Source organism: Hyla sarda, chromosome 9 (genome assembly GCF_029499605.1).
Source record: "Hyla sarda isolate aHylSar1 chromosome 9, aHylSar1.hap1, whole genome shotgun sequence".
NCBI classification, from domain to species: Eukaryota; Metazoa; Chordata; class Amphibia; order Anura; family Hylidae; genus Hyla; species Hyla sarda.
The window spans coordinates 82,044,110-82,070,865 of record NC_079197.1 but is presented as its reverse complement, the minus strand read 5'-3'; the positions used below and the strand labels follow the sequence as shown (position 1 = coordinate 82,070,865).

Genomic DNA, 26,756 nt, shown 5'->3' with positions numbered 1-26,756 from the left:
GGAAATACCCCATGTGTGGACGTCAAGTGCTCTGCTGCCGCACCACAATGCTCAGAAGAGAAGGAGCACCATTGGGCTTTCGGAGAGAGAATTTGTTTGGAATGGAAGACAGGGGCCATGAGCATTTACAAAGCCCCCGCGTGGTGCCAGAACAGTGACCCCCCCCCCATGTGACCCCATTTTGGAAACTACATCCCTCACAGAATTTAATAAGGGGTGCAGTGAGTATTTACACCCCACTGGCGTTTGACAGATCTTTGGAACAGTGAACTGTGCAAATGAAAAATTACATTTTTATTTTCACGGACCACTGTTCCAAAAATCTGTCAAACACCTGTGGGGCGTAAATGCTCACTGTACCCCTTATTACATTATATTACATGAGGGGTGTAGTTTCCAAAATGGGGTCACATGTGGGTATTTCTTTTTTTGTGTTTATGTCAGAACCGCTGTAAGATCAGCCAACCCTGTGCAAATCACCAATTTAGACCTCAAATTTACGCCGCAGAGCATTTTACGCCCACAAATGGGGTATTTCCGTACTCAGGTGATATTGCTTTACAAATTTTGGGGGTCTTTTTTCCTTTTAACCCCTTAAGGACTCAAGACGTACTCAAACGGCCCCTTTTCCGAGTCCTTAAGGACTCAGGACATTTGAGTACGTCCTGTCAAATCCCGGTCCCCCACCGCTAGCTGGAGGGGAGCCGGTGCCCAATGCCTGCTGAAATCGTTCAGCAGGCATCGGGGCATATCGCCCAGGGGGGGGGGTCATTATGCCACCCCATGTCGGCGATGGCCGCAGATCGCTGGACAATTCAGTCCAGCGATCTGCGGCAGATTCCTGGTCAATCGGGTCTCCAGTGACCCGGTGACCCGGAATTACAGGCTGTTCGGGGCCGTCAGCCAGAGCCTGCAGGGGTGAGGTGGCACTGGTGCCACCTCACGATCGCCCTGATTCGTCGGCCGGATTACCGGCCGACCAACCAGGGCGCCTGCTGCGGGTGTCACTCCCGCAACCCGCTCCGCCCCTCTTCCGGAGGACGTGAGCGGGTGCGGGACGTGCACCCCAGGTGCTGGGGACCCCGATCCCCGGCGTCAATGTTGGGATCGGGGCCCCAGGAGCGACGGCCGCGGCGGCGACGACGAGGGACTGACCTGTGCGGCGAGGATCGTTGGAGGTGAGTGACAGCCTCCTGCTGTTGCTTAGCAACAGCTCCCAGCATGCAAAAAGGGCATGCTGGGAGCTGTAGTTATGCAACAGCAGGAGGCAGACCACCACAACTCCCAGCATGCCCTTATGGGCATGCTGGGACTTGTAGTTTTGCAACAGCTGGAGGCATATTTTTTCTATGGAAAAGTGTACCTTCAGCTGTTGTGTAACTACAACTCCCAGATTGCACAAACAGCTAAAGTGCATGCTGGGAGTTGTAGTAGTGCATCTGCTGGTTGCATAACTACAACTTCCAGCATGCCCGTTGGCTGTCGGTGACTGCTGGGAGTTGTAGTTTTGCAACAGCTGAAGGCACACTGAGTTATGTAGCAAACCAGTGTGTCTCCAGCTGTTGCATAACTACAGTCCCCAGCATCCCCAGCCAAAGTAGTATACCTCCAGCTGTTGCATAACTACAAGACCCAGCATGCCCTTCCGTTGTCCGTACATGCTGGGGGGTTGTAGCTTTTGCAACAGCTGAAGGCACACTGGTTGCTAAACACTGAGTTTGTTACCAAACTCTGTGTTTCACAACCAGTGTGCCTCCAGCTGTTGCAAAACTACAACTCCCAGCATGCACTGATAGACCGTACATGCTGGGAGTTGTAGTTTTGCAACAGCTGGATGTTTCTTCCCCCCCCCCAATGTGAACGTACAGGGTACACTCACATGGGCGGAGGATTACAGTAAGTATCCGGCTGCAAGTTTGAGCTGCGGCAAATTTTCTGTCGCAGCTCAAACTGCCAGCGAGAAACTACTGTGAACCCCCCGCCCGTACGACTGTACCCTAAAAACACTACACTAACACACAATAAAAAGTAAAAAACACTACGTATACACATACCCCTATACAACCCCCCTCCCCTCCCCTCCCCAATAAAAATGAAAAACGTCTGGTACGCCACTGTTTCCAAAACGGAGCCTCCATCGGTTGCAAAACTACAACTCCCAGCATGCACTGATAGACCGTACATGCTGGGAGTTGTAGTTTTGCAACAGCTGGATGTTCCCCCCCCCAATGTGAACGTACAGGGTACACTCACATGGGCGGAGGATTACAGAAAGTATCCGGCTGCAAGTTTGAGCTGTGGCAAATTTTCTGCCGCAGCTCAAACTGCCAGCGAGAAACTACTGTGAACCCTAAAAACACTACACTACACTAACACACAATAAAATAAAAAGTAAAAAACACTACATATACACATACCACTACACAGCCCCCCTCCCCAATAAAAATTAAAAATGTCTGGTACGCCACTGTTTCCAAAACGGAGCCTCCAGCTGTTGCAAAACAACTACTCCCAGTATTGCCAGATAGCCACTGACTGTCTAGGCATGCTGGGAGTTTTACAACAGCTGGAGGCACCCTGTTTGGGAATCACTGGCGTAGAATACCTCTATGTCCACCCCTATGCAAGTCCCTAATTTAGGCCTCAAATGCGCATGGCGCTCTCACTTTGGAGCCCTGTCGTATTTCAAGGCAACAGTTAAGGGTCACATATGGGGTATCGCCGTACTCGGGAGAAATTAGGCTTCAAATTTTGGGGGTTATTTTCTGCTTTTACCCTTTTTAAAAATGTAAAATTTTTGGGAAAAGAGGCATTTTAGGTAAAAAAAAAAAATATTTTTAACATATGCAAAAGTCGTGAAACACTTGTGGGGTATTAAGGTTCACTTAACCCCTTGTTATGTTCCCCGAGGGGTCTAGTTTCCAAAATGGTATGCCATGTGTTTTTTTTTTTGTGCTGTTCTGGCACCATAGGGGCTTCCTAAATGCGGCATGCCCCCAGAGCAAAATTTGCTTTCAAAAAGCCAAATGTGACTCCTTCTCTTCTGAGACCTGTAGTGCGCCAGCAGAGCACTTTTCACCCCCATATGGGGTGTTTTCTGAATCGGGAGAAATTGGGCTTCAAATTTTGGGGGGGTATTTTCTGCTATTACCCTTTTTAAAAATGTAAAACTTTTGGGAAACCAAGCATTTTAGGGAATTTTTTTTTTTTTTTTTTACATATGCAAAAGTCGTGAATCACTTGTGGGGTATTAAGGTTTACTTTACCCCTTGTTATGTTCTCCAAGGGGTCTAGTTTCCAAAATGGTATGCCATGTGTTTTTTTTTGCTGTTCTGGCACCATAGGGGCTTCCTAAATGTGACATGCCCCCCAAAAACCATTTGTCGCTCCTTCCCTTCTGAGCCCTCTACTGCGCCCGCCAAACAATTAAAATAGACATATGAGGTATGTGCTTACTCGAGAAAAATTGGGTTTCAAATACAAGTAAAAATTTTCTCCTTTTTACCCCTTGCAAAAATTCAAAAATTGGGTCTGCAAAAACATGCGAGTGTAAAAAATGAAGATTGTGAATTTTCTCCTTCACTTTGCTGCTATTCCTGTGAAACACCTAAAGGGTTAAAACGCTGACTGAATGTCATTTTGAATACTTTGGGGGGTGCAGTTTTTATAATGGGGTCTTTTATGGGGTATTTCTAATATGAAGACCCTTCAAATCCACTTCAAACCTGAACTGGTCCCTGAAAAAAAGCAAGTTTCAAAATTTTGTTAAAAATTGGAAAATTGCTGCTGAACTTTGAAGCCCTCTGGTGTCTTCCAAAAGTAAAAACACATCAATTTTATGATGCAAACATAAAGTAGACATATTGCATATGTGAATAAAAAAAAAAACATTTATTTTGAATATCCATTTTCCTTACAAGCAGAGAGTTTCAAAGTTAGAAAAATGCTAAATTTTCAAATTTTTCATCAAATTTTGGGATTTTTCACCAAGAAAGGATGCAAGTTACCACAAAATTTTACCACTATGTAGAATATAGAATAAAGTAGAATATGCCACGAAAAAACTATCTCGGAATCAGATTGATAACTAAAAGCATTCCAGAGTTATTAATGTTTAAAGTGACAGTGGTGGCAACACCAGCATGTTAGTGTAAAACATTTTTTTTTCACAAATAGGGGTATTTCCGTATTCAGGAGAAATTTTGGGGGTCTTTTTTAACGCTTGGGTCAACACCAGCATGTTAGTGTAATTTTTTTTACACTAACAAGATGGTGTAGCCCCCAACTTTTCCTTTTCATAAGGGGTAAAAGGAGAAAAAGCCCCCCAAAATTTGTACTGAAATTTCTCCCAAGTACAGAAATACCCCATATGTGGCCCTAAACTGTCTCCTTGAAATACGACAGGTCTCCGAACTAAGATAGCGCCATGCGCATTTGAGGACTAAATTAGGGATTGCATAGTGGTGGACATAGGGGTATTCTACACCAGTGATTCCCAAACAGGGTGCCTCCAGCTGTTGCTAAATTCTCAGCATGCCTGGACAGTCAGTGGCTGTCCAGAAATGCTGGGAGTTGTTGTTTTGCAACAGCTGGAGGCTCCGTTTTGGAAACACTGCCATACAATATGTTTTAAATTTTTATTGGGGGAGGGACAGTGTAAGGGGGTGTATATGTAGTGGTTTACCCTTTATTATGTGTTAGTGTAGTGTTTTTAGGGTACATTCGCACTGGCGTGTTACGGTGAGTTACCCGCTAGGAGTTTGCGCTGCAGCGAAAAATTTGCCGCAGCCCAAACTTGAAGCGGAGGGGGGGGGGGGGGGCAAACCTTCAGCTGTTTCAAAACTACAACTCCCAGCATGTACTGACAGACTGTAAATGCTGGGAGTTGTACTTTTGCAACAGCTGGAGGCACACTGGTTGGAAAACCTTCAGTTAGGTTCTGTTACCTAACTCAGTATTTTCCAACCAGTGTGCCGGAAGCTGTTGCAAAACTACAACTCCCAGCATGTACTGATCGCCGAAGGGCATGCTGGGAGATGTAGTTATGCAATAGCTGGAGGAAAACAACTACAACTCCCAGCATGCCGAGACAGCTGTTTGGGCATGCTGGGATTTGCAGTTTTGCAACATCTGGAGGGCTACAGTTTTAGAGAACACTGCAAAGTGATCTCCAAACTGTGGACCTTCAGCTGTTGCAAAACTACAAATCCCAGCATGCCCAGACAGCAAACAGCTGTTTGGGCATGCTAGGAGTTGTAGTTTTGCAAGATCAGGAGGGCTACAGTTAGAGACCACTTTATAGTGGTCTCTAACTGTAGCCCTCCAGCTGTTGCAAAACTACATATTCCAGCATGCCCAAACAGCTGTTTTGGCATGCTGGGAGTTGTAGTTTTGCAACATCTGGAGGGCTACAGTTAGAGACCACTGAATAGTGGTCTCAAACTGTACCCTACAGATGTTGCTAGGCAACTCACCGGCTTCCGTACGATCCAGCCGCACAACATCGCCGCAGGCCAATCTCCGACGCCCGCCCGGATGGATAAGTGGATCTTCGGCGCCGGTCCCTGTCGTTTCCCCGTCCTGCCCCGCCTATTGTGGGTGGGCAGGACTGGGAAAACAAAAGTTAACCCCCCCGCCCCCGATCTGCTATTGGTGGTCACGTCTAGACCACCAATAGCAGGGATAGGAGGGGTGGAACCCCTGCCACATCACTCCTATCCCTTCAGGGGGATCGTAGGTGTCTTAGACAACCGCGATTCCCCTTATATTCCGGGTCACCTTAGACCCGTAATCGCACAAATCACAAGTGTGAATTCACTTGCGATTTGCTGCGATCGCCGACATGAGGGGGGTTTGATGACCCCCCCTGGGCGTTTGCACGGGATGCCTGCTGAATGATTTCAGCAGGCATCCCGGTCCACTGTAGTATTCAGCAGCTAATAAGTAAAGGAAGGATTAAGATTTTTTAATAGAAGTAATTTACAAATCTGTTTAACTTTCTGGCATCGGAGTACCCCTTTAACACAGGTGTTTGAAGATTTTCGTTAAAGTTGGACGTAAAAAGGAAAAATTAGATTTTTTTTCACTTAAATGCTGGAGTAATAGGAGAAAAGCCAACCAAAATGCATAACCCCATTTCTTCTGAGTATGGAAATGCCCCATATGTGGATGTAAAGTGCTCTGCGGGCACACTACAGGGCTCATAAGTGAAGGCGTGCCATTGGACTTTTGGAGAGAGAATTTGGCTGGAATTGAAGTCGGGGGCCCTTGTGTGTTTACAAAGCCCCCATGGTGCTAGAACAGTGTGACCCACATGTGACCCCATTTTGGAAACTTCACCCCTCACGGTATGTAACAAGGGGTGCAGAGAGCATTTAAACCCCACTGACGTTTGACAGATTTTATGAACAGTGGGCTTTGCAAATGAAAAATAAAATTTTTCATATTCACGGGCAACTGTTGCTTGCAAAAATCTTTCAGACACCAGTGGGGTTTAAATGCTCACTGTACCCCTTATTACATTCCGTGAAGGGTGTAGTTTCCAAAATAGGGGCACATGTGGGTTGTTTTTAGCATTTATGTCAAAACCTCTGGTATTATCAGCCACCCCTGTGCAAATTCCCAATTTAGACCTTAAATGTCTGGTGTAGCCCCAATTTATTTTTATTTTTTTCAGAAGTGGTAAAAGGAGAAAAAAGACCACCAAAACTCTGCAAACTCCCCCCCCCCCCCCGCAACAAAAAAAAAAAGCCTGTACCCCAAAAAATTGCTGATTAGTAACAATTGACTGATGAACAATCAGCGCAGTCTGCACACGTGATATGGTCTGTCCACACAGTGCAGAACAGTCGCTGGTGGAACGGACCGCATACGCCCCCCCAAAAAGTGCAAAAAAAACCTGCACCCCATAAAAAGCTATGGGCATGCAGCAGACCAGTGGTCGCCAAGGTGTGGACCTCCAGATGTTGCAAAACTACAACAGCCGTTCGCTGTCTGGGCATGCTGGGAGTTGTAGTTTTCCAACATATGGAGGGCCATAGTTTAGAGACCACTTCACTGTGGCCTCCAAACTGTGGTTCTCCAGATGTTGCAAAACTACAACTCCCAGCATGCCCAGACAGTGGGCATGCTGGGAGTCCTAGTTTTGCAAATTGTAAGGGGGGAGAGCTCTTACCCCTGCATAGTCGTCGTTGCCGCCGCCGGACCCCCAGCCTCCTGTCGCACTCCCCCCCCCCCGGATCGTCGTCGCCGGACCTCCAGGCTCCCGCCGCACATCCGTCGTTCTCGCCATGCAGCAGACGATGCCGCCGCACCTGCACACCTGATTGCTGATCGAGTTAATCAAATGGGGTCCCAGGGTGTCAGGTGGAAGTAGTCTCCTGCCGGACACACTGGGACTTTAGCTGGTTAACCCGATCAGTGTCACGGGAGCGCATATTTAATAAAGGCCACAAATGTATCGCGGCCTCCGCTGTATATATAAACAGCATTCTGCGGGAAGGGGTTAAATTACTACATGGTTCCTGGGATGTCAATCAAAAAGGCATCAAGGGAGTGTATTAACAATGAACCACCACATGAGATCTTGAATCTAAAAAAAATTAAAATAAAAAATTTTTAAATCTCAGAGAAGAATATAAAACTTGCTCATATACTTGCTCCTGAAAATGTTCTTCTGTTGCCTAGGCACCAGTGACTACATCCATAATGACGTGACCATGCTGTCCAATGGCTGTCGTGGAGCATTATATTACTATAAATGAGACATTACAACGGCTTATGGCAATCGTACAACAAGGTCATGTAATATCACTTCACTATGGACATTCTAGAACACTGACAGGTTTTATTTACACCATTAGAAAACTCAAATGCCCTTTCAGGAAGTCATGAAAGATCTAAAACTATCAAGTAATAATTTAACATAGGACTGTTACTTCCAATATATAAATGATAGGGAGGAGGAGACTGGGCATATAAGGTTATATTTTAGAGACCAACCCTCATAGCTAACTGGTTAATGTACAATATATTGGTTTTCTTACCCCTTGCTTTGGATCTGAATGTAGGCCACTGCCTGCTTGTCCATGCCAGCATGTTCTTACGTGAGTTGAAGGCAACCCGGATAGCACCTGTAGCAAAGACACAGTATTTAACATACATGCATTGAAATAAGCAGTAAATGACAAACTTCAAGGTTTATAGTACACCTTCCACAATAATACAATGTAGTGTCTTCCTGCATATTAAAAACGGCTTAATATTTCAATTGATAAATATAGCAGCCTCCAAGAACATGATAGCCAAATGCGATGGCAATCTTAATTTGTCATGGTTCAGGCTGCAGTCTTCAGTACTTCACTTATTTTGGTACCTCCAGTATAAAACCTCCACCCCCTTCATATTTAACACTGAGGGAAGGGAGGGAAAGAGCAGAGAGTTGACAAATCCAGGAGAGCAGTGTGTCACTGGATATATGTCAGTCTCAGCAGGACAGTCAGTTAGGTGAAGGCGTTACACAGACTTCACAGCAAGAAAATGGTAGGACATTTCTAATAAAGACAATTTAGAGAATTGAATATAATGCATATAAAATCTAACTTAATTAAAAAGAAGGATTTCAGTGAAAAAGATGATACATAGTGATAAAGTTCACTGATTACTATGAAAGTCCAGGCTTTACCTTTTAACCCCTAAAGGACATAGAACGTAAATGTCCATCTTGGTGCCCTGGCACTTAACGCACCAGGACGTGCATTTACGTCCTGTACATGAGGCAAGCACCGGACTGGTGCTCACATCATGCACAGCAGATCCCGGCTGCTATCATGTCCACCATTAAGCCCTCAGCATCTGCGCCAATGCAAGCATTTGAACGGATAATCGAATCGCTCATGGCGCCACGGGGATCCGATCATCCAACATGGTGGCCGGAGGTCCCCTTCCCTTCTCTGGCCATCATCCAGGTGTTTTCTCCTCTGGTCTAACATCAAGCAGAACAGAGAAGATCACTGATAATACTGAAAATATATCAAAATATAATGTTGATGGTCCCGTTGAACGGTGTAAAATGTATGTATGTATGTATCTATATATATTTAAAAAAATAAATAAAAAAAAAGCTTTTTTTTGCCACATCACATTCCAAAAAATAAATAATACAATAAATAAATCTAAAAAAGATTAAAAAGTTACTAACAACCAAAAAATGGTGGCTTTAAAAAGTACAGATCACGGCGCAAAAAATGAGCCCTCATACAGCCCCGTAAACAGAAAAATTAGAAAGTTTTTTTTTTTAATACTTACCGTAAAATCTCTTTCTCGAAGGATCCATTGGGGGACACAGACCATGGGTGTATGCTGCTGTCTCTAGGAGGTATGACACTATGGCAACAAAAAAGTCAGCTCCTCTCAGCAGGATAAACCCGCCTCCAGGCCCTGAGCTAATCAGTTTTAATTCCAGAGCAATAGGAGAGGACCGGCAGGTCAAGGAGAAAACACGAACTGTCCGAGAACCAGAGAAAATATATAACTGAACTCACCCTCTGACAGAGAACCAAAGAGAAACCCAAAAGGGGGGAGCTGTGTCCCCCAATGGATCCTTCGAGAAAGAGATTTTACGGTAAGTATTGAAAAATCTCCTTTTCTCTATCGGCTCCATTGGGGGACACAGACCATGGGACGTACCAAAGCTGTCCCTTGGGTGGGAAGAAGAAAACCCGGTTAGGCGGACGGCTGAACCACCGCCGCCTGCAGTACCTTCCAGCCCAGACTAGCATCAGCCGGTGCGAAGGTATGAACCCGGTAAAAATCTCGAGAAAGTATGCAAAGACAACCAGGTAGCCGCTTGCAGATCTGCAAGGCCGAGGCCTTGTCCTGGAGAGCCCAAGATGCCCCAACAGAACGGGTAGAATGAGCCAAAACCCAGAAGGGAGGGATCTTCACCCTACAGCGATAGGCTTCCAAAATGGCAGACCGGATCCACCAAGAAATGGTGGTCTTGGAAGTAGGTTGTCCCTTGCGACGGCCTTCCGTAAGGACGAAAGGGAATCGCATTGAGGAAAGGAACCAGTGACAGAAAGGTAAGACCGAACGGCCTGCACCACATCCAGATTGTGGAGTAAACGCTCCTTAGTATGAGAAGGAGCGGAACAAAAAGACGGAAGGACGACGTCCTCATTGAGATGAAAAGCCAAAACGACCTTAGGCAAAAAAGAAGGATCAGGCAGAAAAACGACCTTGTCCTGGTGAATCACCAGAAACTGAGAAGGGCAAGAGAGAGCTGCCAATTCGGACATTCTCCGAATACAGGTGATAGCTATAAGAAATGCCACTTTCCAGGAAAGAAGGCGCAAGGACACTTCCCTAAGAGGTTCAAAGGGGGACCTTGGAAGACACCCAGAACCAGATTTAAATCCAACGTGGGAGAAGGGGAACGATATGGAGGAGCAGCATGTGCCACTCCTTGGAGGAAGGTCCTGACATGAGAATTAGAAGCCAGCGGATGCTGGAAAAGGATAGAAAGAGCCAAAACCTAACCCTTAAGGGAACTGAGAGACAGTACTGGGACCGCTGTTGTTTAATTTATTTATCAATGATATAGAGGATGGTATTAACAGCTCTGTTTCTATCTTTGCAGATGACACCAAGCTTTGTAGCACGGTACAGTCTATAGAGGATGTGCATAAGTTACAAGATGACTTGGATAGACTAAGTGTCTGGGCATCCACTTGGCAAATGAGGTTCAATGTGGATAAATGTAAAGTTATGCATCTGGGTACTAATAACCTGCATGCATCGTATGTCTTAGGGGGGATTAAACTGGCAGAGTCACTGGTAGAGAAGGATCTGGGTGTACTTGTAGATCACAGACTACAGAATAGCATGCAATGTCAGGCTGCTGCTTCCAAAGCCGGCAGGATATTGTCATGTATCAAAAGAGGCATGGACTCAAGGGACAGGGACATAATACTCCCCCTTTATAAAGCATTGGTACGGCCTCACCTGGAATATGCTGTTCAGTTTTGGTCACCTGTCCATAAAAGGGACACTGCGGAGTTGGAAAGGGTGCAGAGACGCGCGACTAAACTAATATGGGGCATGGAACATCTTAGCTATGAGGAGCGATTAAAGGAGTTACAATTGTTTAGTCTTGAGAAGAGACGTTTAAGGGGGGATATGATAAACGTATATAAGTATATTAATGGCCCATACAAAAAATATGGAGAAAAACTGTTCCAGGTTAAACCCCCCCAAAGGACGAGGGGGCACTCCCTCCGTCTGGAGAAAAAAAAGTTTAGTCTCAAGGGGCGACACGCCTTCTTTACCGTGAGGACTGTGAATTTATGGAACGGTCTACCTCAGGAACTGGTAGCAGCAGGAACAATTAACAGCTTTAAAACAGGATTAGATACATTCCTGGAACAAAATAAGATTAATGCTTATGAAGAAATATAAAATCTCATCCCTTCCCCAATATCGCGCCACACCCCTACCCCTTAATTCCCTGGTTGAACTTGATGGACATATGTCTTTTTTCGACCGTACTAACTATGTAACTATGTAACCCCAGGTCCCAATCCCGACTGCAAGAAAGAGAGAAGACGGGAAACAGAATAAGTAACAGGACACAAGACCTGAGCTTCACCCAACTAAAACAAGACCGCCAGGTATGGTGGTAAATTTTCGCCGAGGAGGGCTTAGGAGCCCTGAGCATGGTGCGAATGACTTGGGAAGAGAACCCGCGGTCTCTCAAAACCGCGGTCTCAACAGCGATGCCGTCAAATGCAGCAACTGTAAATTGGGGTGGCAAAGAGGAACCTACGACAGCAGGTCCGGACGGAGCGGAGCGTCGTCCAGGAGCCTGACCACGTTGGCGTACCACATCCTTCGGGGGCCAAACTGGAGCTACCAGTATGGCGGGGACGTCCTCCGCTTGGGCTTCCTCAGAACCCTGGGAAGGAGCGAAAGGGGAGGGAACAGATAGGGCAGGGGAAACCCCACCCAAGGAATCACTATGGCATCCATGGATAGAGCCAGGGGGTCCCGGGACTTTGACACAAATGAAAGAATCTTCCGATTGTGCCGAGATGCAAAAAGGTCCCAGTCTGGAATGCCCCAGAGGTCGCAGATCTGCGCGAAGACCTCTGGATGTAGAGACCACTCGCTGGGGTCGGCTGAGGACCGGCTGAGGAAGTCCGCTTCCCAGTTGAGCACACCCGGAATGTGAACCGCCGGAACCATGTCTTCTGCCCAGAGGAGAATCATTGACACCTCGGCCATGGGTGCCGAGCTGCGAGCGCCGCCTTGTCGATTGGTGTCGTTGTCCGACTGGATGCGGACAGGGCGGGACTGAAGCAGGGACTCCCAATCAAGAAGACAAAAAGAAGAATTGCCCTCAGTTCCAAGATGTTTATCGGAAGAAGGGCTTCCCGGGGAGACCAGAGGCCTTGAACCGTCCAATCCCTGAACACACCGCCCCAGCCCGACAGACTGGCATCTGTTGTAACCACCTGCCAGTGGAGGGAAAGAAATGATCACCCCTGAAGAAGAAGGGGGGGGGGCGGAGCCACCAGAGCAGAGACTGACGGATCCGACGAGGGAGAGCAATCTTGCGATAGAGAGACAGAGGAGATCTGTCCCATCGAGAGAGAATCGCCAGTTGAAGGGCGCGGCATGAAACTGAGCAAAGGGTACGGCCTCCATGGCCGCTACCATCCGACCAAAGACTTCCATGCAAATGCGGATGGAAACTGGGACCTGGGCCCGAAGGGAGTGGACTCCTGACAGGAGAGTCAGACGTTTGTCCGGCGGCAAATCCGAGCAGAGGCCATGTTGAATTGAAGTCCCAAGAAGATCAGAGACTGGGTGGGAGAGAGGACAGACTTGTCCCGGTTGACATCCACCCGAAGATCCAGGATCTGGAGAGTGAGATCCACATTCTGCAGAGTCTGGACTCTGGTGGGAGCCTTGATGAGAAGGTAGTCCAGGTAAGGAATCACTGAGACTCCTCTCGACCGCAACAGTGCTATCACTGGCGCAAGGATCTTGGTAAAGAACCGAGGAGCAGTGGCCAGACCAAAGGGAAGGGCTACGAATTGAAAATGCCCTTCCGGAACCGCAAAGCGCTGATGGGCAGGAAATATTGGAACATGGAGATAGGCATCTTTGATGTCCAACGAAGAAAGAAACTCCCCTTGTTCCATGAATGGCACTACTGAATGGAGAGATTCCATTCGGAAGTGGCGGATGAGAAGATGACGGTTGAGACGCTTGAGGTCCAGGATTGGCCGTACAGAACCGCCCTTCTTGGGGACCACAAAAAGATTGGAATAGAAAACCCTGAAAACATTCCCCTGGAGGAACGGGGACAATAACTACCTGGAGAAGCAGGGACTGGAGGGCCTCCCGAAACTGCTTCGCCAGAGGAGGGGACCGGGGGCCCGGGACTGAAAAAAATTACACCACGACCCTGACCCAAGAGTCCTGAATGCGTGTGGTCCAGATGTCTCGAAAAAGTAAGAGACGACCTCCCACCCGAGAAAAATCTGCGGGTGGGGGCTTCACTTCATGCGGAAGTGGGTTTGCAGATTGCCCAATTTGGCCGCAAAACGGCCGGAGCAGTTGGTGTCCGGCTTCCAAGACGGGCGCGCCCGGATGAGGGAGCCTTCTTGTCCCGTGAAGGCGCCTGCCCAAACCCCTTATTGGGGCCAAAAGTCCGAAAGGACCAGAAAGAAGAGGACTTCCTTTGGGAAGTAGAGCGAGCCATATTTTGAGGCAACTCTTACCCCCCGTCGCCTCAGAGATAATCTCGTCAAGGCGCTTGCCAAAAAGACTGGTACAAGTAAAAGGAAGCTCGGTGAGAGACCTTTTGGAGGCGGCATCCGCATCCCATGCCTTAAACCACAAGGAACGGCAGAGGGCCGCTAGATGACCCACAGCAAAGGCAGCACAACGGGCTGACCGTATGGAAGCTGTGCACAGAAAGTCCCCAGCTTTAGAGCATTGGAGAACCAAAGCAGACAGATCCTCTGGGGGGGGGGGTCACGCTAGGATACCCTGACGGAGTTTGAGTACCACACCAACAGGGCCTTGGACCCGCATGCAGAGGCGAAGGTAGGAAGCAGAGAAGAGCCTGCTGCTTCAGAGGCAAACTTTGCCTTAGGACTCCACCTTCTTGTCTGTCGGATCCTTGAAGGCAGCCGCGTCTGCTAGCGGCAATGTAGTAGCCTTAGAAAGGCGGGAAATTGGTGGATCCACCGAGGAAGGGGAAGCCATGTTATGGACAAGGTCCTTGGCGAATAGGTAACTCACTTGAACCTTCTTCCTTCCCGGGAACCTCTTGTCCAGATTTTTCCATGCAGATTCCAGAAGGGCGTCAAATTCAGCATGAGAGCTGAACATTTGAGGTGCTGATTTAGCACGATGAAAGGATACTTCAGGAGCACGTCCGAAGATCCTGGGTCCTCTAAATTAAAGTTGTCTCTTATGGCCGATGAGTCCACCGTTACAACTGTATCCGAGCGGTCCTCTTCAGATGCCGATTCGGAAGCCTCATCCGCCAGTTCACCAGAAAAATGTGAACGAGTGGAGGCAGCCCTGGAGGGGGCGACCCTGATCGGGTATGTGGCTCTGGCGAGGCAGAGCAACGACTCCGGGAACGTCCTCTGGAGCGACGTTTGTGCCCAGATGACATGGGGGGAGGGGACCAACGAGGGGAGCACCCACGTCTACTTGAAGACTGAATGGAAGAGTCAGAAGAAGCACCCCTAGTACGCTTGGCATATGGAGAAGAGGAGCGGGATCCTATAGAGGCCTCAGCCACGGGAGACTTGAGTCAAGTCATCCATATATTGTGATAGGGAAAAATCCCAGGCTGGAGGGGCGGCCGAATCCACCGGGACTGCTAGAGCACCCGGGGTTACCAGGGGTTCTGGGGGAGCAGTGGAGCAGGCAGAAGAACCAGGCATTTTGTAATTACAGTTTTTACAGACAAAATGGTAAACGCTCCAGATGTCTGTTTAGAGGGAGCAACAGTTCTGGGTACAGATATGAAAAAAGAACTCTCTCCCCCGAGTCTGTAGTCCCCAGAGCAGCTGCTGTGAAGAGAACTTCCTCTGTAGCCAATAGCCAGAGAGGGCCGTGCCTAGAGCAGGGGCACTGTCTGATTGGCCCCTGTCACCTAATGGCATGCACGGCGCTGATTGGAGGACGATTCGCGCCTCCAGCAAGCTCCGGCGGCCCTGTGGGCAGAGCTATAGCGCCCCGGCTGCCGAAGAAGAAGATAGTAATGGCGCCTTGCCCCGAGCACACATGTTAGCAGCGGGGAAGTGAGCGGGCGAGACACATATTCGCCGGCAGCAGTCTGCTGGCGAAAGCAAAAGTAAGTCGGCGCTTCATGCGCCCGAACAGTATAAGCGCTGCGGCTGTCAGCCGCATAGTAACATACACACACACACACACACACACACACACACGAGTGCATACAATAAAGTGAACAATTCATTCCTGCCACTGCTCCTTTTCCCCAGAAATAAATATAAAGCCCCTAGTACAGGCCAGCCCCATAAACCCAGAAAGGTGGGCCAAAAACTGAGGGTCTACAGAGCACATAAGAGCAAGTCAGCGCATAAGGGAATAAGGAATATATACTCACCTCAGTTAGAAGAACTTACCTAATGGAGTCTTCTGTGAAGGCTTTCTGTCTCCTGCATCACGCCTAGCTACCATGTGTGAGCGAGGCGAGCAGGGAATAGGGGGACCCGGACCCATGAGGTTCAACCCAGGCGCTGACCGTTGGTGAGGATGGGTGAACAGCGCATATACGCAATGTCTGTGCCCCCTTACTCGCAATGGGGAAACAGTGAGCCGCAGTTCCCGAGTCCCCACCTGAAAACATGAAAGAAAAAGGAATAAGAAACTAACACATTCCCTAACTAGGAAAATAATAAAACATAAGACCTGGTCTGGAGAAATCCAGACCATGTCCACCTCCTTCAGACACTAAGCTTAAACTGATTAGCTCAGAGCCTGGAGGCGGGTATATCCTGCAGGGAGGAGCCGACTTTTTTGTTGCCATAGTGTCATACCTCCTAGAGACAGCAGCATACACCCATGGTCTGTGTCCCCAATGGAGCCGATAGAGAAATAGTGATTTTAAACGTACTCATTTTGTTTAATTTACAACAGAAAAGTATGTAGTCATGGGTATCATTTTAATCGTATTGACCCAGAGAATAAGGAAAACAAAACCTTCCAAAATTTGCTAAATTGCCGTTTTCTTTTTAATTTTGCCACACAAATAATATTTTTTGTTGTGCCATACATTTTATGACAAAATTAATGATGTAATAACAATGGACAATTGGTCTCGCAATAAAACAGCCCTCCTATTTATGTGTGGATGAAAATATAATAGAGTTATGAATTTTTTGGAGGCGAGGAGGAAAAAACTGCAAAAATAAAATTGGCTGTGTCTTTAAGGGCTTAAAGGGGTATTCCGCCCCTAGACATCTTATCCCCTATCCAAAAGGATAGGGGATAAGATGTCAGATCGCCGCGATCCCGCTGCTGGGGACCCCCGGGATCCCCGCTGCGGCACCGTGCTATCATTACTGCGCAGAGCGAGTTCGCTCTGCACGTAATGATGGGCAGTACAGGGGCCGGAGCATCGTTACGTCATGGCTCCGCCCCTCGTGACGTCACGGCCCGCCCCTTTCAATACAAGTCTATGGGAGGGGGCGTGGCGGTCGTCACGCCCCCTCCCATAGACTTGCATTAAGGGGACGGGCCGTGATGTCACGAGGGGCGGCGCCATGACGTCACGCTGCTCCGTCCCCCGTATCGCCCGTCATTACGCACAGAGCTAACTCGCTCTGTGCTGTAATGATAGCGCGGTGCCGCAGCGGGGATCCCGGGGGTCCCCAGCAGCGGGACCGCGGCGATCTGACATCTTATCCCCTATCCTTTGGATAGGGGATAAGATGTCTAGGGGCGGAGTACCCCTTTAATCTTAACAACAGCCTTATAATAAACATATATAGTATAGTATACCATCCTGTGGTGTATTCAATGTTTCCAACCTATTACATTTCAAACAAAGTTCAGGTTTGGAGCCATTTATGTTGTGTTTCAGTCATTAGGTCTTAGATCTTTTTATTTTATTTTTTTAATCTAAAACTGTTGCATCAAAAGTCTCAGTCACTTCTCCTGTGACTTTTGTGCAACTTTTGCTGTAGATCATATCTGAAAGTGAACTACCATGTGCAGAGCTATAGATTAGTTTTATGCAGTGGTGATCAATTCATGATGTGCGACTTTTCTCTGAAAGTCGCACAAAAGTCGCAGCTCCCGTCCTTTACACACTAATCCACACTAATTTGCTTCAGCCCTGAAAAGTACTCTAAACGCCCGCACACCACCCCCCTGCCACCCTGTGGGAAATTAGAGCTCTACTATCTGTTCTGCAGGTGGAGTCAGCATCACACTGGTGACATTCATGGCTGTTTGGCTGTTTTATGCACTAGGCCAGTGATTCCCAATTGTAAACCTGGGGTCCCGTCAAGCCCTGCCTGGGGTACCGCGAAGCCCAGGCAATTATTTTTTTAAATCTCCCGCCCCAGCATGCGCGCCTGTGAATCACAGCGGCACAGGGGGGGGAAGGGAAGCCTGAGTGCACATAGCGTGTACGTGCGCACTGCGCACACAGCGCCTCCCTGGTGCACCATGAGCGAGTCACAGGCGTGGAGGCCAGGAAAGGGATATATGCAATGGGGATGGTGCGTCGGACCATCCTCCCGGCCCCAGGGGCATCCATCCTCCCGGCCCCCTGCCGAAGGACATTGAAAAATTGCTCAGCTTAATTAAGGTACTGCACCCTCTTCCCTCTGTCATCCCTTTCACCTTTGTCCACTTTCATGTCATCCATGTCCACACCAGTCACCTATGTTCACCACCCTTCTGACCATACCCCAGTCTACCCCCCCCCCATCACCAATGTCCAAACCCCACTATTCACCGCTCTATCCCTTCGTCACCCATCCACCCCTCTTACCTACTTGTCACTCCTGTCCACCCGTTACCACCTTTTCATTCCTGTCCACCCCCTATGCCTCCGTCACCCATGTACCCATTTTTTAATTTAAATTTAAGATTTAGGCCCAGCAGCATCAGTAAACCATATATATTGGCTGAATAACACAGCCTGGAGTCAGCTGAAGCATCTGGAGACCATATAGTGTCTGAATGGCACAGACTGGAGTTGGGAGAAGCATGAGGAGACCATTGAAATTTAAGAATTTTAAATTTAAGATTTTAAAATTGAAATTTCACAATACATACTTATTGCGTATGTGAGGGGAGTACAATACGCTTCACTTCGCTTAAAACAGTATTTGTCTAGAACAGCAGTAGGTGTGTACTATTGGCTGTCCTTTCACAGTATGTAGGTCCTTGACAGATTAACAGGTACAAAATAGTACACTACTTAGATGTACGTATGTGGTATGCACTTATGAGGGAAGAAAAATGTGGTACAGTACGCTTAGAAAAAAAATAATAATAAATAATAATAATAAATATATATAATTTTTTTTTCCACAACACCAGCAGAACACAACAGTGCTGCAGCACAAAAAAAGCTGTGTACTAAACACAAAATTTCACTCTGTCAAAGACTCTTAGGAATAGACTGCTGGGCATTATACTGTCTACAGACTAGTATAACCAGCAGATGATTTTTTGTGGAACAAAGACACTTGTGCTGAAAAATTATTCCTGCCTCTTCTGCTAAGGTTTATGAAGTTGAGGCAGCTTGTTGAAATGTATGAGGCAACACACAGCTATCTGCCCCTCTCTGTAATACAATGCTGAAGAAAGTAACTGGGAGGTTAATGGCTGCAGTAAAAATAGTTTTCAGTGAAAAAAAACACTGCTCTCTGTCCACCAGAACGCTGATGTGACTAGGATGTGAAACGCTGCTGGAATGAGCTTTTCTGTGTAACACATACACAGCGATGTCCATCCTATCCGCATGCAGTGTAATGAATAATATGACGAGCCGCAAAATGGCTGCCGATTATATAGGGTTGTGACATCACCGGGGTGACTGGCTGCTGATAGGCTGCATCCTGCATGTGATTCAGGGTCATCCTGCCTACCAAGCATTCCTTGCTAACATGTGGATCTGCCAGTTTAGATGCCCTGGAGCCTGGACGGCAGTAAATAAAGTTTAATTAAGCAATGCTCGCAATAGAATCGCCGCGATATTTGCATTCGTTGCGAATCAAATATTTCATGCAATTTGTTACGAATTTGGGTTCATGAGCTTCGATTTGCTCATCTCTAGTGGTCTCATACTTGTCATGAAAATATGTATTAAAAAAAAAAAGCTAAGGAATGGAACTGTGGCAAGACAATGCTATTTATAAGGAATGCGATGCTGCATAGATTCACACTTTATTATAAATATGCATCTATCTGATCATATTATCTATGAATTACCATACTTTTTCCTTCTGCTACTGACAGAAGTATTATTCATTCATTTCTCAAAATAAAAGGCACTATGCAAAATGATGCAGGATATGCAGGATAAATTGGAGAATCCTCTCAGGGTGTTACCCATCTCCTCTCCCAGCTGCCAAACTAAAATGAAGCCATTAATACCTTTGCTGCATCTAACAAGTGGCATGTATTGTCTCTTCCCCAAATACACCATGCGGTCTGCCTTGGGAACGGGTGTAGGACCTGAGGAAAAAGCAAGGGCACGTTAAGACAAAAAAGAATATTAACTCTTTAAAGAATAGCACTTCTGTCTCTGCTTTTATGTTTTGTGATGCCCAGGAGGGAAACACAACCTATGAAGCTGAAGCGGAGCCAAGAGAACATAGGCAGCAGGTGTAAAGCAAATTAAAAACAAACATTAAAAATGCAGAATGACAAAGGGACCTTTCTAACACTACAGCGGCTATGTCCCCAGACAGCAACAGACTCTGGTCCTTTGTATCTCTGAATCCCTCTGTATTTCTTGACGTCTCTCTCCCTTATGTTACTATTATCCTACCATACAAAGAGTTGGAGGCAACAGCTAAGTCTCTTCTGCCAAAAACATTCTGTGTGTGTGTGTGTGATTATACGGATATATTATATTATATACACACACACACACACACACACACAATGTATATAGCACTGTTCTCTTTTCCAATATATACAGTGGGGCAAAAAAGTATTTAGTCAGCCACCAAATGTGCAAGTTCTCCCACTTCTTAAAAAGATGAGAGGCCTTTAATTTTTATCATATGTATACCTCAACTATGAGACATAATGAGAAAAAAAAAATCCATAAAATCACATTGTCTGATTTTTAAAGAATGTATTTGCAAATTATGGTGGAAAATAAGTATTTGGTCAATAACAAAAGTGCATCTCAATACTTTGTTATATACACTTTGTTGGCAATGACAGAGGTCAAAGTTTTTTGTAAGTCTTCACAAGGTTTTCACACACTGTTGCTGGTATTTTGGACCATTCTTCCATGCAGATCTCCTCTAGAGCAGTGATGTTTTGGGGCTGTCGCTGGGCAACACGGACTTTCAACTCCCTCCAAAGGTTTTCTATGGGTTTGAGATCTGGAGACTGACTAGGCCACTCCAGGAGCTTGAAATGCTTCTTACAAAGCCACTCCTTCGTTGCCCGGGCGGTGTTTGGGATTATAGTCATGCTGAAAGACCCAGCCACGTTTCATCTTCAATGCCTTTGCTGATGGAATGAGGTTTGAACTCCAACAGTCCCAAAGCATAATGTTTTGGGACTGTATGTTGTTCTTTGGATGCAACTCAGCATTCTTTCTCCTCCAAGCACGACGAGTTGAGTTTTTACCAAAAATTTCTACTTTGGTTTAATCTGACCATATGACATTCTCCCAATCCTCTTCTGGATCATCCAAATGCTCTCTAGCAAACTTCAGACGGGCCCGGACATGTACTGTCTTAAGCAAGGGGACACGTCTGGCACTGCATGATTTGAGTCCCTGGCAGCATAGTGTGTTACAGGTAGTCTTTGTTACTTTGGTCCCAGCTCTCTGCAGGTCATTCACTAGGTCCCCCCGTGTGGTTCTGGGATTTTTGCTCACCGTTCTTGTGATCTTTTTGACACCACGGGGTGGATCTTGCGTGGAGCCACAGATCGAGGGAGATTATCAGTGGTCTTGTAGGTCTTCCATTTTCTAATAATTGCTCCCACAGTTGATTTCTTCCCACCAAGCTGCTTGCCTATTGCAGATTCAGTCTTCCTAGCCTGGTGCAGGTCTACAATTTTGTTTCTGTGTCCTTTGACAGCTCTTTAGTCTTGGCCATAGTTGAGTTTGGAGTGTGACTGTTTGAGGTTGTGGACAGGTGTCTTTTATACTGATAACATGTTCAAACAGGTGCCATTAATACAGGTCACTAGGGGAGGACAGAAGAGACTCTTGAAGAAGCTACAGGTGTGTGAGAGCCAAAAATCTTGCTTGTTTGTAGGTGACCAAATACTTATTTTCCAACATAATTTGCATATAAATTCTTTAAAAGAATCAGACAATGTAATTTTATGGATTTTTTCTTATTATGTCTCTCATAGTTGAGGTATACCTATGATGAAAATTATAGGCCTCTCATCTTTTTAAGTGGGAGAACTTGCACAATTGGGGGCTGACTAAATACTTTTTTGCCCCACTATACCTGTCTATAGAAGAAAGGGCTGTTACCTACTTGTGGTACTGATTGAAGGAGAGGCTGGCAGAAGACAAATGCCCAGTGAAAACCATCAACAATGCTGGTTGACAACCTATGCAACTTCATTGAGTGACCTGAACTGCACACGGCCATGCAAGCAGCTTGTGCTGTTCAGGTAACATTTCTAACATTTAATAACATTTCTGAACGATATTGGACAGCATATTTATGTTTTTTTTTCCACCAAACTCATGTCCCAGTGATGATCTGTATTTGTGCACACTATGAGGGAGATTTATCAAAATCTGTGCAAATAATAAGTTGCCCATAGCAACCAATCGGATTGCTTCTTTCATTTTGCAGAGGCTTTGTTAAAAATGAAATAAGCGATCTGATTGGTTGCTATGGGCAACTCAGCAGCTTTTCCTCTAGACAGGTTTTGATAAATCTCATAATATATATATGTCCTGCTTTTATTTATTTTTTTAAACTCTATATAGGGTGCATGCAAAAGCCCCCAAAAGTCCAGACCCAAATCCATTCAATCACACTGGACAACTGCACTGTAAAGTGCCAGTTATAGAAAATGGTGACAACGTTTAAACCCAGTTTATCCTATCCACTGACTATTTCTTGGCAAGTATATCACAGGTTGCCATAAGCAATCCTTTACTGCACTACATATCTTGGACATATCCCACTGATTTTTTAGCTATATATACACCAACTAGCTTAATACCCAGCATTGCCCGGTTTTTCCTTCCTAATCCTTGTTGAGGAGGAAAATAAACAAAAGGAGGAAGCTTTTGACTTCATATCCCGGTCCTCCTCTCCCAGTCCTCCTCTCCCAGTCCTCCTCTCCCAACCCATAATATGTGTACCAGGTATTGAAATATCTCCAGCCGTACAGAAGTTATGTGAGAACATACATTTCCCATTGATTTGCATGGGACTTTAAACAAAAACCCTGACACATAAGTAACATGTGACCAAGTATTATCGAAATATCTCCAGCAGTTTGGAAGTTATGCAGTAACATATATTTCCATTGTATGTGACTTTAACCTGTTCAGGACCCAGGGCGTAATTTTAGGCCCTGGTACTTAAGGACCCAGGGCGTAAACTTACGCCCTGGCGTTTTCCGGTCCCTGTCGCATGCCGGGCAGAGATCAGAAGCGGATGCCTGCTGAAATGGTTCAGCAGGCATCCAGGGCAAACGCTGAGGGGGGCCATGTAGGCCCCCCATGTCGGCGATCACCGCAAATCGCGAGGGAAATCGCCCCTGCGATCTGCGGCGATACAGAGTTGATCGGGTCTCTGGGACCCGACCGCCCGGTAATTTTGCATGATCCCGGGTGTCACAGACAGCCAGGACCATGCTGAAGTATAGGAGCGAGGTGGCAAGCCTGCCACCTCCTCCTATCCCCTGCGATTCCTCGGTTAGCTAACCGACCAATCGCAGGGGGGGGGCGGTTACTTGATCTCGCCCTGCCCCTGGAAGTCCGGAGAGAACGGGAGGAAGACCGGAGGACGGGGGACAGGGGAGTGCCCCGGTACTTACCTCGTCCCTGAAGACCCAGATCCCGGTGGCAGAGACGGCGGCGGTGGCGACAGGTGAGTGGATCCTCGGCGGCGTTGTGAGACCTTTGCAACAGTCCAGACCGCCGTAAAGCGATCTGGACTGCTCCATCCGGTCCCCTTACACTACAACTCCCAGCATGCCCAGACAGCCCTTGGCGTCTGGGCACGCTGGGAGTTGCAGTTTTGCAACATCTGGAGGTCCACAGTTCGGAGACCACTGTGCCGTTCCAGATGTCGCAAAACAACACATCCTCAGCATGCCCTTACTGTCCAGGCATGCTGGAGGTTGTAGTTCTGTAACATCTGGCCCTTCAGATGTTGCAGAACTACAACTCCAAGCATGCCTGGACAGTTTTGGCATACTGGGAGTTGTAGTTTTGCAACATCTGGAAGGGCACAGATTGGGAACCACTGTAATAGTGGTCTGCAAATTGTAGTCCTCCAGATGTTGCAAAACTACAACTCCGAGCATGCTGGGAGTTGTAGTTTGGCAACATCTGGCTCTAAAGATGTTGCCGAACTACTACTTCCAGCATGCCTGAGAATGTTTGGGAGCAGTGGTTTTGCAACAACTGGAGGCACACTGGTTGGGAAACATTGTCTGTTTCCTAACTCAGTGTTTCCCAACCCGTGTGCCTCCAGCTGTTGCAAAACTATAACAATCAGCATGCACTGATAGACTGTGCACGCTGGGAGTTGTAGTTTTACAACAGCTGGAGGTTTCCCCCCCCTGTGAATGTACAAGGTACATTCACATGGGCAGGGGGCTTACAGTGAGTATCAGGCTGCAAGTTTGCGATGCAGCAAATTTTGCGCGGCAGCTCAAATTCGCAGCGGGAAACTCGCTGTAATCCCCCGCCCGTGTGACTGTACCCTATAAACACTACACTAACACAAAATAAAATAAAAAGTAAAAAACACCACATATACACATACCCCTACACAGCCGCCCTCCCCAATAAAAATGAAAAACATCTGATACGCCACCGTTTCCAAAATGGAGCCTCCAGCTGGAGGCACCCTGTTTGGGAATCACTGGCGTAGAATACCCCTATGTCCACACCTATGTAAATCCCTAATTCAGGCCTCAAATGCATATGGCGCTCTCACTTTGGAGCCCTGTCGTATTTCAAGGCAACAGTTTAGGGCCACATATGGGGTATCGCCGTACTCGGGAGAAATTGCCTAACAAATTTTTTTTTGGGGGGGGGGCTTTTTCTCCTTTCACCCCTTATGAAAAGGTGAAGTTGGGGTCTACACCAGCATGTTAGTGTAAAAAAATAAATTTTTTACACTAACATGCTGGTGTTGCCCTATACTTTTTATTTTGACAAGAAGTAAAAGGGGAAAAAATCCCCCCAAAACTTGTAATGCAATTTCTCCCGACTACAGAGATACCCCATATGTGGTCACAAAGTGCTCTGGGGGCGCACAACAAGGCCCAGAAGGGAGAGTGCACCATGTACATTTGAGGTGATTTGCACAGGGGTGGCTGATTGTTATAGCGATTTTGACAAACACACAAAAAAAAAAAAAAAAAACACACATGTGACCCCATTTCGGAAACTACACCCCTCACGGAATGAAATGAGGGGTGCAGTGAGAATTTACACCCCACTGGTGTCTGACAGATCTTTGGAACAGTGAGCTGTGCAAATTAAAAATTTTGTACAGCCCACTGTTCCAAAGATCTGACAGACACCAGTGGGGGGTAAATGCTCACTGTACCCCTTGTTACGTTCCTTAAGGGGTCTAGTTTCCAAAATAGTATGCCATGTGTTTGTTTTTTTTGCTGTCCTGGCACCATAAGGGCTTCCTAAATGCGACATGCCCCCCCGAGCAAAATTTGCTCTCAAAAAGCCAAATATGACTCCTTCTCTTCTGAGCATTGTAGTTCGCCCGTAGTGCACTTCAGTTCAACTTATGGGGTACCTCCATACTCAGAAGAGATGGGGTTACAAATTTTGGGGGGTATTTTCTGCTATTAACCCTTGCAAAAATGTGAAATTTGGGGAGAAAACACACATTTTAGTGACATTTTGTTTTATTTTTTTGCATATGCAAAAGTCGTGAAACACCTGTGGGGTATTAAGGCTCACTTAATTTCTTGTTACGTTTCTCAAGGGGTCTTGTTTCCAAAATGGTATGGCATGTGTTTTTTATTTTGCTGTTCTGGCACCATAGGGGCTTCCTAAATGCAACATGCCCCCCAAAAACCTTTTCAGAAAAACGTACTCTCCAAAATCCCCTTGTCGCTCCTTCGCTTCTGAGCCCTCTACTGCGCCCGCCGAACACTTTACATAGACATATAAGGTATGTGCTTACTCGAGAGAAATTGGGCTACACATATAAGTATACATTTTTTCCTTTTACCCCTTGTAAAAATTCGAAAAATTTGGTCTACTAGAACATGCGAGTGTAAAAAATGAAGATTGTGAATTTTCTCCTTCCCTTTGTTGCTATTCCTGTGAAACACCTAAAGGGTTAAAACGCTGACTGAATGTCATTTTGAATACTTTGGGGGGTGCAGTTTTTATAATGGGGTCATTTGTGGGGTATTTCTAAGATGGATTTCAAATCCACTTCAAACCTGAACTGGTCCCTGAAAAATAATGAGTTTGGAAATTTTGTGAAAAATTGGAAAATTACTGCTGAACTTTGAAGCCCTCTGGTGTCTTCCAAAAGTAAAAACTTGTCAATTTTATGATGCAAACATAAAGTGGACATATTGTATATGTGAATAAAAAAAATGTATTTGGAATATCCATTTTCCTTATAAGCAGAGAGCTTCAAAGTTAGAAAAATGCTACATTTTCAAATTTTTCATAAAATGTTGGGATTTTTCACCAAGAAAAGATGCAAGTTACCAGAAAATTTTACCACTATGTTAAAGTAGAATATGTCACGGAAAAACAGTCTCGGAATCAGAATGATAACTAAAAGCATTCCAGAGTTATTAATATTTAAAGTGACAGTGGTCAGATGTGCAAAAAATGGCCGGGTCCTAAGGTGTAAAATGTCTGGGTCCTTAAGGGGTTAAACCTAAACCCCGCCCCTGGCAAATGGGGGTGAGTAAGGGTTAAATCACCTATCCTATGTTTGCTGTTGACATATAAGTAAACATGTGTGCCAAGTTTCATGTTAATATCTTTAGCCGTTTGGAAGTTTTTGTGGAACATACATACACGCACACACAAACGTTGAGTTTATATATATATATATATATATATACACACACACCACTAGCTGAGTACCCGGCATTGCCTTTCTAATCCTTTTTGGGGAGGAAAATAAACAAAGGAGGAAGCTTTTGACTTCATATGCAGTCCTCATATATTGTTGTCATGTCCCGACCTCCTATCCAGACCTCCTATCCTGACCTCCTATCCTGACCTCCTAATATGTGTACTAGGTAATGAAATAGCTCCAGCCTAAACGGAAATTAGATGGGAACATACATTT

The 26,756-nt window shown here is 46.3% G+C and overlaps 1 protein-coding gene across 2 annotated transcripts in view; it reads right to left on the bottom strand.

Annotated features, from left to right (window-relative positions):
• ABCB7 (ATP binding cassette subfamily B member 7) overlaps window positions 1–26,756 on the bottom strand; it is a 194,819-nt gene that overhangs the window by 140,294 nt on the left and 27,769 nt on the right. The window contains exons 2-3 of one of the 2 annotated variants that reach the window (XM_056538294.1): window positions 19,666–19,746; window positions 8,046–8,132 (exon numbers count right to left, since the gene is read on the bottom strand). In XM_056538294.1, the coding sequence (XP_056394269.1) occupies window positions 8,046–8,132; window positions 19,666–19,746 (168 nt within the window). The remainder of the gene's footprint in view (window positions 1–8,045; window positions 8,133–19,665; window positions 19,747–26,756) is intronic. The other variant, XM_056538295.1, reaches the window with a different exon arrangement.